This window comes from Salvia miltiorrhiza, chromosome 6, assembly GCF_028751815.1.
Source record: "Salvia miltiorrhiza cultivar Shanhuang (shh) chromosome 6, IMPLAD_Smil_shh, whole genome shotgun sequence".
Lineage (NCBI taxonomy): Eukaryota > Viridiplantae > Streptophyta > Magnoliopsida > Lamiales > Lamiaceae > Salvia > Salvia miltiorrhiza.
The window spans coordinates 13,631,058-13,644,080 of NC_080392.1; the positions used below are offsets into that span (position 1 = coordinate 13,631,058).

At 38.6% G+C, this 13,023-nt stretch overlaps 3 protein-coding genes across 4 annotated transcripts; all 3 read right to left on the minus strand.

Moving 5' to 3' along the window:
* Window positions 1-1,035: 1,035 nt before the first annotated feature.
* On the minus strand, window positions 1,036-2,432 carry LOC130990527 (protein FAR1-RELATED SEQUENCE 5-like). The gene is made up of 2 exons (XM_057914754.1): window positions 1,211-2,432; window positions 1,036-1,130 (listed from the first exon to the last, which is right to left on the minus strand). Exons 1-2 carry the CDS (start codon window positions 2,430-2,432, stop codon window positions 1,036-1,038), a joined length of 1,317 nt encoding a protein of 438 aa, XP_057770737.1.
* An 84-nt stretch (window positions 2,433-2,516) lies between these two features.
* LOC130990528 (protein FAR1-RELATED SEQUENCE 5-like) lies at window positions 2,517-3,532 on the minus strand. Its single transcript, XM_057914756.1, has 2 exons — window positions 3,038-3,532; window positions 2,517-2,957 (listed from the first exon to the last, which is right to left on the minus strand). The coding sequence occupies exons 1-2, from the start codon at window positions 3,530-3,532 to the stop codon at window positions 2,517-2,519; spliced, it is 936 nt and encodes a 311-aa protein (XP_057770739.1).
* A 2,129-nt stretch (window positions 3,533-5,661) lies between these two features.
* On the minus strand, window positions 5,662-12,662 carry LOC130988752 (uncharacterized). 2 transcript variants are annotated; one of them, XM_057912699.1, is made up of 8 exons: window positions 12,097-12,662; window positions 11,177-11,536; window positions 10,844-11,103; window positions 9,243-9,384; window positions 8,775-9,146; window positions 8,526-8,657; window positions 8,129-8,257; window positions 5,662-8,017 (listed from the first exon to the last, which is right to left on the minus strand). In XM_057912699.1, the coding sequence occupies exons 1-8, from the start codon at window positions 12,271-12,273 to the stop codon at window positions 5,816-5,818; spliced, it is 3,774 nt and encodes a 1,257-aa protein (XP_057768682.1). In that variant the 5' UTR covers window positions 12,274-12,662; the 3' UTR covers window positions 5,662-5,815. The 2 variants fall into 2 exon arrangements, with proteins under 2 accessions (XP_057768682.1, XP_057768683.1); XM_057912700.1 differs by lacking the exon at window positions 12,097-12,662 and having other exon boundaries at window positions 10,844-11,092; window positions 11,177-11,318.
* Window positions 12,663-13,023: the final 361 nt, after the last annotated feature.

Consider the following 13,023-nt stretch of genomic DNA (forward strand, 5'->3'; position numbering starts at 1 on the left):
GGCTGCAACTAAGGAGGGTGGATCGAAGAATGCAACTAAGAAGTGTGGATCGAGGGCTGCAACTAAGGAGGGTGTATCAAAGAATGCAACTAAAAAGTGTGGATCGAGGGCTGCAACTAAGGAGGGTGGATCGAAGAATGCAACTAAGAAGTGTGGATCGAGAGCTGCAACTAAGGAGGGTGGATCAAAGGCTGCAACTAAGAAGTGTGGATCGAAGGCTGGCACTAGTCAGAGGCATGATGAATGGTATTCGTCAGATGATAGTATCTTCGCTGATGAGGAGGACTATTTGAAGGAGTGCGCAAGAGACATGGCAGGAGACGGGCTTTCAAAAGAAGAACCCATTGTCATAGACTAAACAAGATGGTGGGAGTATATGCCATCTTGATATTTTAAGTATGTAGGGCGTAAATTGAACAATGTCATTTGCCGTATGCTTCTCAGTTTTTGTAGGTTACTTTTGCATGAACTATTTTGCTTAAAACAACCATATTTGTGTAATAGTTTAACGAATCATAATGAAGTGAGGGCATATGGTTAATTAGTATGTTGAAACCCAAATATTGCAGGTTGTGAAATATAAAATGTTAAAGTACTTGTCAGATGTAAATGCTACTACTTTATTATATATGCCGTGAACATTGATGTATCTAAAGGCTAATCAAATTTGTGCATATATGTGCGAGCTTCATAAGTGAAAGAGAGCTAATCTAATTTGTGCATATATGTGCGAGTTTACACCTAACAATTCAATTTTTTAATCGAAACAACTTCCTACAGAACCAAATAATATATTTACACAAGCATACCACATAATCAAAGTAATTCGAGCTTTAACATAAATGTTAGAAATAAATTTCCACATTCGAAACCCAGGGACTGAGAACATAAAAACCAAAAGTCAGCCAAAACCAATTGTCCATAAAGAACTATATAACTTGACTTCTCCCATACAAAACACCACAACTCAGTAGAAGAATTCTGGAACCTGTAATACCAAACACGAGGACGTCCGATGGACTTCCGACCATAGGTCTAATCGACATAAAACCGATCAAGGCTATCGTCAAAACTTGGATAATATCCTTGATCACTACCCTGTTGAGTTCTTCTTATGGCTTCGTCAGTCTCTGAATATAAACAAGTAACGTGATATTAATAAATATAATTGGTATATATACATAATATTGAACCAATACCAAATACTCACCAGCCGCCTCTTGCATCGTATCCAAAGTGCTCGTGCCATCGTATCCTCGAGTTTCACGGTCTTTGCTTAATCGCATTCGGCGATATGGACGCTTCTTCAGTGAAACAAGATTCTTTATAGGCCGAACCAACGGCTCTTTGAAGCATTGCTCAACGCCTGTATCCATTGTATTATCCATCCTCTGGCCGCTCGAACTTTGCACTGCATCTATCAACTTGGTAATAGACTCATGTATCATTGCTCTACAACTGCTATCATCCTTGTATTCCGTTAATAGGTCGTGCACATGCTTAGTGTTGTGGTTACCAAAAACCATATTATTGAACCGATTTGGGCCTGCCGAGTCAAACAGCTTATCACACAAAGCAATCCGCTGTTTCGAATCTTTCCTCCAACGATTCAATAACATTGCATCAGGAATTCGATGCTGGTTAAAGTGAAGGTACACCCTAAAAAGGTTCCGGCAAATAATGCCGTCCGTCTCCCACAAATGACATGAACAAGAGCCAAACTTAGTAAACTGATTAATTTTCACGACACGGATACCTGTCATCGATGTCCTTGAAGACAACTTGAACTCCAACGTCTTATCATTCAAATCAGGGGGTTCTTCGGTCAAATCGATCGAAATACAATTCACTGCTTCATACTCAAACAGCTTGAACACACTCCTAGTACAAACCTCGCCCACCTGCTGAAGAATGCTTGTTATTTGCACTAACATTCCAGGCATGCCCCGACAAAGTGCATCCTCTTCATACTCTCTAGTACGCCAAGATTTCTGCATCCTCTCGAAACCAATGACGAAATCATGCAATGTGGATGTTGTCGAGCATAACTCTTTAAGAACTTTGTTGGTCACTTCACTTCGAGACGTGGCGTGTAAACCTCTAGAAAATTTATCGCAAGTGAATGCAGAAGACCAACGCTTCCTCAAGTTATGCATGGTACAAAACCATTTGTTCTCGGACAAATTGTGCTCCTCAATCATTCTAGTCCAACAACTGTCAAACTGTTCCTCACTCTCGCAGCCGTTCATACACTTGTACCACAAATTTTTGAAATATTTATCCTGATTAAGTTTCCCAAAATGCTTCACAACATTCTTGTTGATATGCCATTTACAAAGTCTATGTGACGCTTGTCGAAAAATGTAGTCAACAGCGTTCATGATAGCTATGTCTTGGTCCGAGAACACAATGGCTGGCTCTTTGTGGTACATAGCTTGCAAAAACGTACTAAATAACCACTCATAAGACTCCGTTTTCTCGTTTGACAAGAAACCAAGTCCAAACATGACATTCGTTCAATGATGATTTATGCCGATCAAAGGAATGCATATCAAGTCGTACTTGTTGGTCTTGTAAGTAGCATCAACGGATAATACATCTCCAAAATGTTGATAGTCAATAAGGCAACGAGTGTCACGAAAGAAAAGGTTTTCAAGCCTCCCATCGTCACTTAGCTTTACCTTCCAAAAGAAAGAAGGGTCACTCATTCCTCTATCAGTGAGAATATCCAACAATTTATTTGCATCTCCATTGTCAACCTTCGACATGTTCCGATTTTCAGAATTTAGCTCATTGTAAACATCTTTCCGTATGAATCCAATATTTTCTCGACCTCCAGCTTCATCCTCCAAAAATCGATAAGCCTTACTAACACCGATCCCACTAGCCCGCATAGAGATAAGCAACCGCTTCTTCTGCCGTGACATGTTGCGGGCTGATCGCAACAATAAGTCTGCCTAGGATTCACCAATTCATGATTATGTTGCTTCACAAACAAAGTAATTTTCCAAGGAGCCTCAATATCGTCACGCACAACCCGAAGCTTCGCATCACAGTTACTCCTATAACTCTGTTTTTTATAAGCTGCTATTCTCCCCTTCGATGACTTATTATCTGCTGTTCCGGCACATGAACAATGATACATCTTCATACGAACATCGTCCGTGGGATTAAAATATTCTTGATTGCCTTTCCGGACTGAAAAACCCATCACAGCCGCATAATCACAGTATAATTTATGCACGGCGTGTAGGATGTCAATCTCAGTACCTACAACAAGCCTCATCTCAAAACTTTTCTTCAACGATTCAAAAGAATCAATGCCATCATTGGGATTATCTTGTGACTCACAAATTTTTGTCTCCGTGTCCGCATCGGCGTCGCCTTCAACGTCATCATCGGCATTTCTATCAAACAATGAATCGATGTAACCATGTGGATCACCCTCCTCAGACCCCCGAGAGTTAACATCACCGCTAAATGATTCTCCAAATGTCTCAGTGGCATAAGAATTGTTCAAATCAATGTTCATCTTAAAATCCTATATTCGAACGAAATCTGCAGTCCAAAATAAAAACCAACTTCAGCATTCGTTCATTATTTCACAAATTTTAATAAATGTTAAAAAAAATTACTTTTTCAAAAAATGCTCAGCTACATTTACACCATAAAAAGGAATTACTAATCAACCATAACAACAACGCAAACAACAACATATGATATGCAAAAATACATTTCACGAAAATGCTCAGCTACATAAACAAATCACAAAAGTTTCCCATATTGCATCCACACGCAACAAATGACAAGCCACAAATGTTATACAAGAACATTTATGAAGATGTATTTTTTTTTTAAAATACACTAAGAATAATATATATATATATATATATATATATATATATATAGGGGATGGCTAGAATAAAAACACTCTTAAGTGTATAAAATATAAATGATTTTCAGCCCTTAGATCTTCAAGATCTACGGTTGATTCGTAACCCTTTTGGATGAATTCGTGGTCCTGGATTCGAATCCCAAAGGTAGTAAAAATTTATTTTTCACAATTCGTAACCATGTTGGATGAATTCGTAACCATGTTGGATAAAATTCGTACATTAAAAAACGTTTATATTTATATTTTAAGAAGTGTTTTCATTGTAGCCCTCCCCTATATATATATATATATATATATATAACGTTACCTTCTTTGCTCAAGGCGAAAGCCCTGGCCCTTCAGAGGAGGAAGACTCATAATAAAACAGGGGAATTGATTTGTGGGTCTACAAAATTAAAAAAAAATTAAACATCTGTGGGTCTAAGCGGAAGCTTCCCATGTAGAAAAATATAATAATTGTACGGTCTACGGAGGCACTATTTTGTGAATATATTAAAAAGTAGGGACTCCTAATAAAATATGAAATTTATAAGTAGATCGGTCCGGTCTGAAGCAGTAAACCGCGGGTCCGGGTGGCTGGGAATAAGGGGCGACGTGTTCGAATCCTACGGCAATGTGTAGGTACAAGGTGTGTAGGATAGACTTTACCCAACTTTTCTATCTAGGCAAATGGGTGATAGCTTGTTGTCTTCCATATTTCCACTATAAATGAAAAAGGTTGGTAGCCCTCTCTTCTTCATTTTCATACCCTTTCGATCAACTAAGTAGAGAGAAAAGGAAAGTATGAGAGAGAGAAAGAAGGAAGAGGAAGGACGGTAAAGGTCCTGAAGGAGCAAGCCACTCATTTAAGATTTAGAGTTCTTCAAAGGTTGTTACCTTATCCTTATAGTTTCAAAACCTAGGGTTTCTAAAGCTTAGAATGAACTCTGATATCATTCTTGAAGTTATATGATGTTCTTGACATGTCTTATGTGCATAAGATAAAACATGTATGTATCTATGATATATATGTATACATAGGGTTAGATTCAATAGAAACAGTCTCCTATATGGAGAAAGGAGACAGATTCTAGATCGTTAGATCAATCTTGATCAAGGGCTGAAATTAGAAGTTAATATAATTAATATAATCATTTCTCACAATAAAATTGATAAAATTGGTAAGATTCATAATATCCCTAAAATTACTCACTTCTCATTCTCTCTCCCCCATCTCTCTCTCCTTTCTCTCTCTCTCTCTTTCTCCCTCTGTAAATTCTACCGCCCCCTTCCTCCTCTCCGGCGAATGTTCAAGGTACGTCAATGGTGTTGAACTCCATAAAATTAAAATACATACATAAGTTCAATAATAGAAAATTAAAGTTCATTGGACTATATCTACAAGTTCAATAAAATTAACTATACGTGCCGCCCCCTTCCTTAATCCCCGATTCTACCGCCCCCTTCCTCCTCTCCGGCGAATGTTCAAGGTACGTCAATGGTGTTGAACTCCATAAAATTAAAATACATACATAAGTTCAATAACAGAAACCCGAATGTTTAGGGCTAACAAAATTTAACCCGAAAACTTTTCAACCCCATTAGTCCGCACCCAAACAAATCGATACGGCTAGCCCGAAACTTGATCGGTTGGCCCAATTGACATCCCTATTCAAAATGCTTTACATTTTTGACAAACATATCTTTATCTCACAAACTTCAAATACAATTCATTTTGTTAAAATTGATAAACGTATACTCTACTCCCTCTTAGAAAAAGACACTGGTAACAAGCAAATAAAAGCAATCAATATATTATGTAATAAAAACCCTAAATCTTTTGCAGAGGAGGATTATTGTTTACACAGCACTCAAATCTCCATCACTCAGGCTTCCTTCTATCACCAATCCACAATAAGAAGTCACTCTGTATAATAACCATTAGAAAATAGAAAACTTTATGCCATTACTGGCAGCAAACAAATTGTATTCTTCTATGGACTCTTTTCTACTGCAGGGATCAGGGCTCTTCTCCGAGGAGTTGCCTTTTAAGATGACAGCCTCAGCTTTAAATCCTACAGGGCCACCAAAATGGAACAGAGAGAAATCATCATTCCCCTTATCTGCTACCCCATTCTGCCCATCCTCTGCAACTGTTGAATCTATGCTGTGATCCTTTGTGCAGACTACACTAGCCTGCTCAGTCACAGTGGGGAAAACCGGCATATGAAGAGGATTGATCAGCGGGAGAGGGAGATGTTGTAAGCCCCCATACTGTATCAGCTGTGGATTAGTAGTGTTCAAGTCGTATCCATAACAGTTGGCAAATAAATAATGGTTGGGGTAGTGGAAGGACATCAACCCATTAGTAGGGACGGCTGGCCAAGAAACTGGAGCTTGATGGTAATAAGCCATTGTTGGGGCCTGATAAATGGGATACGGTATAGTCTGATTCTGCATCCTAGCAGGAAGCACGCTTTGAGGCTGAGCATCCACACTGGCATTTGGTTTCCGGCTCTCACAATATATGGTTGTTTCTGCAGGCAAACTGCTCAATGCATTGGTTGCTCCAGAGGCTAGTTCCTGGCTGTTAGCATCTTGTGCTCTTGTTGTGATCTGATCATCCACAACTTTGTGACACTCAGCAAACCTACTTTCAAGACAATGCAGCATATCTCTTCCCTCAGAGGTTTGGCTAGATTCTTCTGAATCTGATGTGGACGATGATTCCAGATTTTGGCGGTTTGAGGAGGATGTATTGCTGTCGCCTTCACTGAGGCAAGAAGAGCAGCTGTCGGAGTTGGATGAGCTGCTCAGCACCGACCCTACCGTCCTGAGTGGAGGTCTAGCCATGAAACGTAACTCGCCATCCTCAGCTTCTTCTACCTTTATGTAATTCTCAGACTTTTCCATTGAATGAAATCCATTCTCTGTGTCTCTGCAAGTACCATTTCCAGATTTGGCCAAGTCCCCCAGTTCATTGTCCTCGTTATTAGTTTCAATCAAAATATCTGTCAATTCACTAGAAGTAGCAGTACTAGATGATTCAAGAACTTGATCAGATTCAGTAGTTTCAACTTTGGGCATCAAGGCGACATCAGAAGCTGAGTTGCTTGGCACACGTTTTTTTTGTGAATCCAAAGGTTCCCAGACTTTCTTTGTAACAGGTGAGTTGCCACAGTTGACATTGGCTTTAACTCGCCCATTATTCTCGCGTGCGCAATCAACTTGAGTGCACTTCCCACGATAATATGATTGTGAAATATCACATGAAGATTCCCATTTATTCACATATTTAGGCTCTCCTGTTGATCTCATCATATGCGACTCTGGCCTTGCTCGATAGTCATTAGGATGGTTACAGCTACAAACATGGGAATCACATCTTTCACCTACTCTGTTATTGGTACATTGAAGTTTTTCACTCAAATTTGGGCCATTTCTAGGGTTGAACTTTGCAGCATTCTTTCGTAACTGCTTATTGAAGCAATTATTGATTCTTGTAGATTCAGAACCATCAGCATGAAATCTTGATTCATGCTTGCCTATAGTGAGTTCACTCTCTGACGGTGCTGCACCCTTTCTCCTATCAGACCACTTTGAGGTCAAATCCTGTTCGATATCTTTATGTAACCTTGGTTTCCTGCGAGAATACCTATAGTGATTATGTGGCAAAGAGGTGTTAAAATCTCTGGTGTTGCCAGATTCCTCTTCCAAAATATCTTCATGGTGATTTCCCATATGTGGCAAAGAGGTGTTAAAATCTCTGGTGTTGCCAGATTCCTCTTCCAAAATATCATCATGGTGATTTCCCATATTTGGAGAACTGTAATCCATCAATAATTGGTCATCTTGGATATCAGGGGACAGAGGACTGGATGGGGGGGTTGCTTCCCCTGTTTCCATCGCACAATCTCTGGTGTTCCCAGTATTAACGCCTTCATCAGCACAAGGTTCTGCCTCATCTCGAGTATCGAGAACCACAGCATCTGTATTCGATTCAGCACATCTCTTTTCTTTGTTTTCTTTCTCTCTTAACCTTTCCTTTCTGCGCAGTTTTTTTTCCCTTTCTTTTATTCTCCTACGTTCCTTGCGCTCTTCATCTTCACGCTTCTCCTTTTCTTCTTCTTCAAGTAGTTTCATCTGTAAATATAAATTTGAATGGGAAAAGCAAGGATTAATCCAAATTCAGGAAAAATATTGAAGTAGATAGTTAGTTAGTTGCGTCAGACTAAATATTACGGGTGAAAGCACCTGCTTTTCTAAAGTGATGATTTCTTTGCACGCCACATGCACACGCTCTTCCAGCAATTTCAAAGCAAGACAAACAAAAATACTGTGTGCATTTTGTCGGGCAGTTCCGTCCCTAAAAGCCTTCTCAACCTACAGGAACACCTGCCAAGTTAGGAAACGTCGTAGAGCGAATAACAAGTCCATGCTCTAAAGAAAACATTAAGCCAGCTCATAGACATATATTACTCCAAGATAAAATTAATTAAATTTGTACTTCAGTCTATAACAATACTAGTACTTCGTGGGTTCCTTAAGATTCAAATGATCATTCGTGTTGGGAACTCGAAAAGAATTCTGACTGCATGTAAATTTCAAAACACAAATTGTAAGGAAGGAGAAATAAACATAATAAACATGCCTGTTCCTTGAAGATGACAGTTGCAGCATCTAGGAGAAATTCTCGAGCAAGTTCAGGACTCTTTGCATGTTTCTGGGGACGAGAGCACTCGCCATCAAGCTCATTTCCATCCTTATCCATGGAGTCATCATCCTGAAAATGACATTGGTATTAGTTATAAGTCATAATATCAGGGAAGAAATAGACTTAATAGGAATGGAGTAATTGAGGAGAAAACATGAGGCAATTTCTTCTTTTCAACAAGCTTACCTCTTCTTCCTCGGCCTCCTCTGCATGCTCAAAGAATCTTCTGATATTTTCCCCAATAATAACTGTTACATATCCATTACCAACAGCTAGCCTGCAATGAACACATTGTTGCCCTCGCAAAGCATGAGCTTTCACACACAGTTCATTGCATCGTCCATCCATTTTCCAAGCCCTTAGAGTTATGTAGCAAGCACTCAGACCACTTAGATCTAGACCATTCACTTGAACCCTTAAACTCAGCCCAACATTTTTAAAATCCAAGATATCAGATTTTCCTTCTCCAGTTCCAATAGCCCATTCAAAGTGATGATACGTTCCACAAGCATCTAAAAATGTTTGATGCCAATCAGCTCGAACTGTATCATGAGAAACCTGAGAATTGAAATAGAAGATGCATCATTATTCCAGCAGTATTGTAGGAAGGATATCAAATTTCCAAAGGATGCATAGATAATCCAGATTGTGCACCTCATATTGGAAGACGGAATCTGCTACACAAAACCAGCTGGTACAGCGAGGATCCTTTCTCATGCGCTTCAGCTCTTTCAGATCCTTAAATTCACGTATCACATTTCTTCGACAATCTCTACAAAACCTTTTGCTGTCAAACCTGCAAACAAGGGATTTAGAAGTTTCTTTTGCATTGAACTCAAATGGAACTGTCCTTAAACCAACACTGATAAGAACTTCATGACATTGACCTATTTCAAAGAATTTATGTCATAAGTTGCATCAACTTTTCGAGTATAAGGCAGATTTTATGTCTTAATGCAACATTATATGCTTATCACATTCATTTGCCTGACTTAAGTTAAGTCCTAAGCAAATGAACGTGTCACTCCAAGCTAATTCAACCTTCTAAAATGTGAAGAAACTATTCAGATGATAAAATTATCACAAAACTCACCATTCCCTAATACTCTGAAGATGATTACAGCAAATTTTAATCATGAGATAACTTTTTGATAGCAGTGCTTCACACCAATTTATAAAGGCTGAAGCATCTCTTGTAGTAATAAAAATTCAGGTAACTTACTTTGGTAGTGTGAATGTGTGATAATACCTGGCTAAGTGGGAACTGAACTAACTTCTAGTACTATAAGTTTGACAATCAACAAACAAGGATGGTGCTAGCATCACAACTTCTACTAATCTTTTGGTCGGACATTGAGTTAATTATTAAGATAGCATAAGACTAAACTTATAAAAGAATCTGTACCATGTCTTTAATTTCAGCTGAATATTGCACCCTAAGTTAATCTTTAAAAACTCCGTCCACGAAATAGTGTCCCGTTTGAGGGTGGACACAGGTTTTAATCAAGTTGTTAAAGTTGTTGCAAGTAGAATAAATGTACAATTTGTAGAGGTAGTGTTAGTACAAAAAAGTAGAATAGAAATACATTATTAGTTAAAAAATGGAATAAAAGTACTCCCTCCGTCCCATGAATCTTGACACGTTTGGATTCGGCACGGGAATTAAGGAGTTGTAGATTAGTGTTTTAAGTGTGTAGTTAATAAAATATAAAAGTGATAAAGTAGGAGAGAGAAGGTAATAAAAGTGATAAAATAGGAGAGAGAGAGAGAGAGAGTAATAAAAGTGATAAAGCAGGAGAGAGAAGGTAATAATTATTACCCAAAATGGAAACGTGTCAAGATTCGTGGGACGGAGGGAGTACAATTTATAGTTAAATATAGGAGAAAAGGTATGATGTGATAGTTCAAAAGTTAAATGGGACTCTTTTTCTTGGACAAAAAAAAGGGTAAGTAGAACTCTTTTTTGTGGACGGAGGGAGTAATTCTTTAAATATCGTGGACTACCAAACAGAATGAGTTACCGTAGCTCTAAAGATCTATATACTATGCACTAACATACTTGTCCAAAAGAGGCAAAGTATTAAGCAGGGGACTGAAAACTAGAATAAGCCAATGCTTAACAGACAAAACATATATCTTTAGAACATGAACACTGATTGCTGTATCTACATTTGCTTGAAACTGTTATAGTAATTCAAGAGCCAGTAAGTAGTGAACTAACAAGGAAAAAGAGAGTGGAAAAAAAATTGGCACACCTATACATGAGCCTTTCAATAAAGTCCTCTTCTTTCATCCTCAGAAGAGATTGCCGAGTCTCCTCTCCAAGGGCTGACCAAAAGTCGACCAATGTCTCCACTGATAATCTAGCAGTATGAAGAGCACAAGTTTCTCTTGTTCCATGCCCTCTACCATATCCTGTCATTCCTTGGCTTATCCATCCCCGACCACCTCCTCCACATGCATCAGGATAGAGCAACTTGCGTTCTCTTTCCCTTGCACGTGCACTGTCAAATACCTGATTCATATTAATGGGAATTAACCTAAGGTTTCCCCTAAAGAAGACAAAACTACATAGAATCGACACTTACATTTTGGAGACCCTTCAAAGACTTTGAGTGAAGGTAACAGTCCAAAAGCGTCAACGTCCCTTCCCTGGCAGTAGTTAATCCACCCCAAGGATGGAGAGACGGATCAATCACATTATCTTGGCATTCACTGTCAATACACAAGTTGCCACAGTTCTGATTTTTCATGGTTCGCCCACTGTAATGGCCACTTGTTGCATCCTGCTGTAGAGACTTTCCATACAAAACAAGCTGTAAAAAACCTTCAAGCAACAATCCATTGCACCTAGAGCAGTACATATTCTTACGAGCATGCTCAAATAGTGTCTGTTTGTCAATCCTCACAAGTTTCTGCCGAGCTTGTGTTGACAGCTCACACCAAAACTGCACGAAAAATAGAAAAAGAAAGGAAGAATCTCAGTTGACTGTGTTACAAAATCCCATCTCATCTCACTGCTTAAGAATGAGATGAGAATCACAAATGAAGCAAAGAAGTGTCTGGGCCTAAATGAAATAAAATAAGGCTAAATTATGGAATTTGGAAATGACTTATATAATCTACAAAGCATTACTGCATAATAGGGCATTTGAATTTGTCAAACGGATTGATGGGGCAAATGCATACAAAAACACGATCGAACTTCGTTTAAGTTTCAAGTTCTGACCCACAAAAATCAGTACAACACAGCGGTATCAAGTGAGCTTAGGCTTAACAACTGCTTTTCCCCCAAGAATGAATTCAAACATAGAACAAATGCAAGTAAAGTTTGGAATTGACATCCATATAGCATTGCCAAAGTCACTTAGTTCAACTTTCAATCTCCCACTTTATCCTTACAACCTTCCAAACAAAATATGGAAAGTGAACTCAACCCATGCCATCAACAAAAAACTGCTAAAATTAGATTCTTATCAAACTGACATGTACATTGGCTGAGACATACCTTCTGCAGCTGATTGTAGCTCATATCATCACGATGCTTGGGCCAGAAGCCATTGGCGGAGACCGACGATCCATTAAAGGAGTGATACGGCAAGGCACTATTTCCCAGCAATGAATTGTGATAAACAGTCCCATTCGAACCGCCGCAAACATTAATCTTCTGCGCTATCCCGGGCATTCTGTCTCCTAATCTCGATTCCTCTTGCAAACAATCCTCATCTCCCGGAGCCAAATCCCCTCCAAACACCGCCTTCAGATTCAGTAACACCCAGCACAATTGACCAAAACATAAATTAGCGCGACGCAGAGATCGATAAGCAAATGAAGTCCGTATCAGTAGAGAAGCTATGCAAACGGCGTATTCGTACACAAATAGCGTATCTTGATTGAGAAATGCAATGAGATTGATGAGCGGAGGATGAAATTCCAATAGGGCGAGATTGAGTGTGTGTGTGTGTGTTTCTATGAGGGAGATTGGGGGATAGGAGATTCGAAGAGTGCAGGTAGGGGTTCCATCAATATCATAACACTATTTATTTTTGGTGCTTCACTTTGTTATTAACATATTATATATTCAAACCAAAACGTTGAAGAAATATATTTAGATGCCTTTATTACTTTACATTTCAAGAATATTTTTTATTTTACATGTAGTTATATATAGCAAGTGATAATATAAGCATTTAAGACCATGAATTGCAACTCAATTAATAAGATACTTTTCTCTCAATCAAAAAAATAAAGAATTCGAATAATTTAATGTACGTGAACGTGCGTGTGAGTCAAAACTCTAAAACAAAATAATATGAACATTTAAAATTGTGGTGGGCACATAAAACTCGATCTATGATATTGATGGAGCCAAGTTCACAACACAAATAAAACCTCAAAAAATATAATGATACATGTTTTTTTTCTTTGAGAAAAT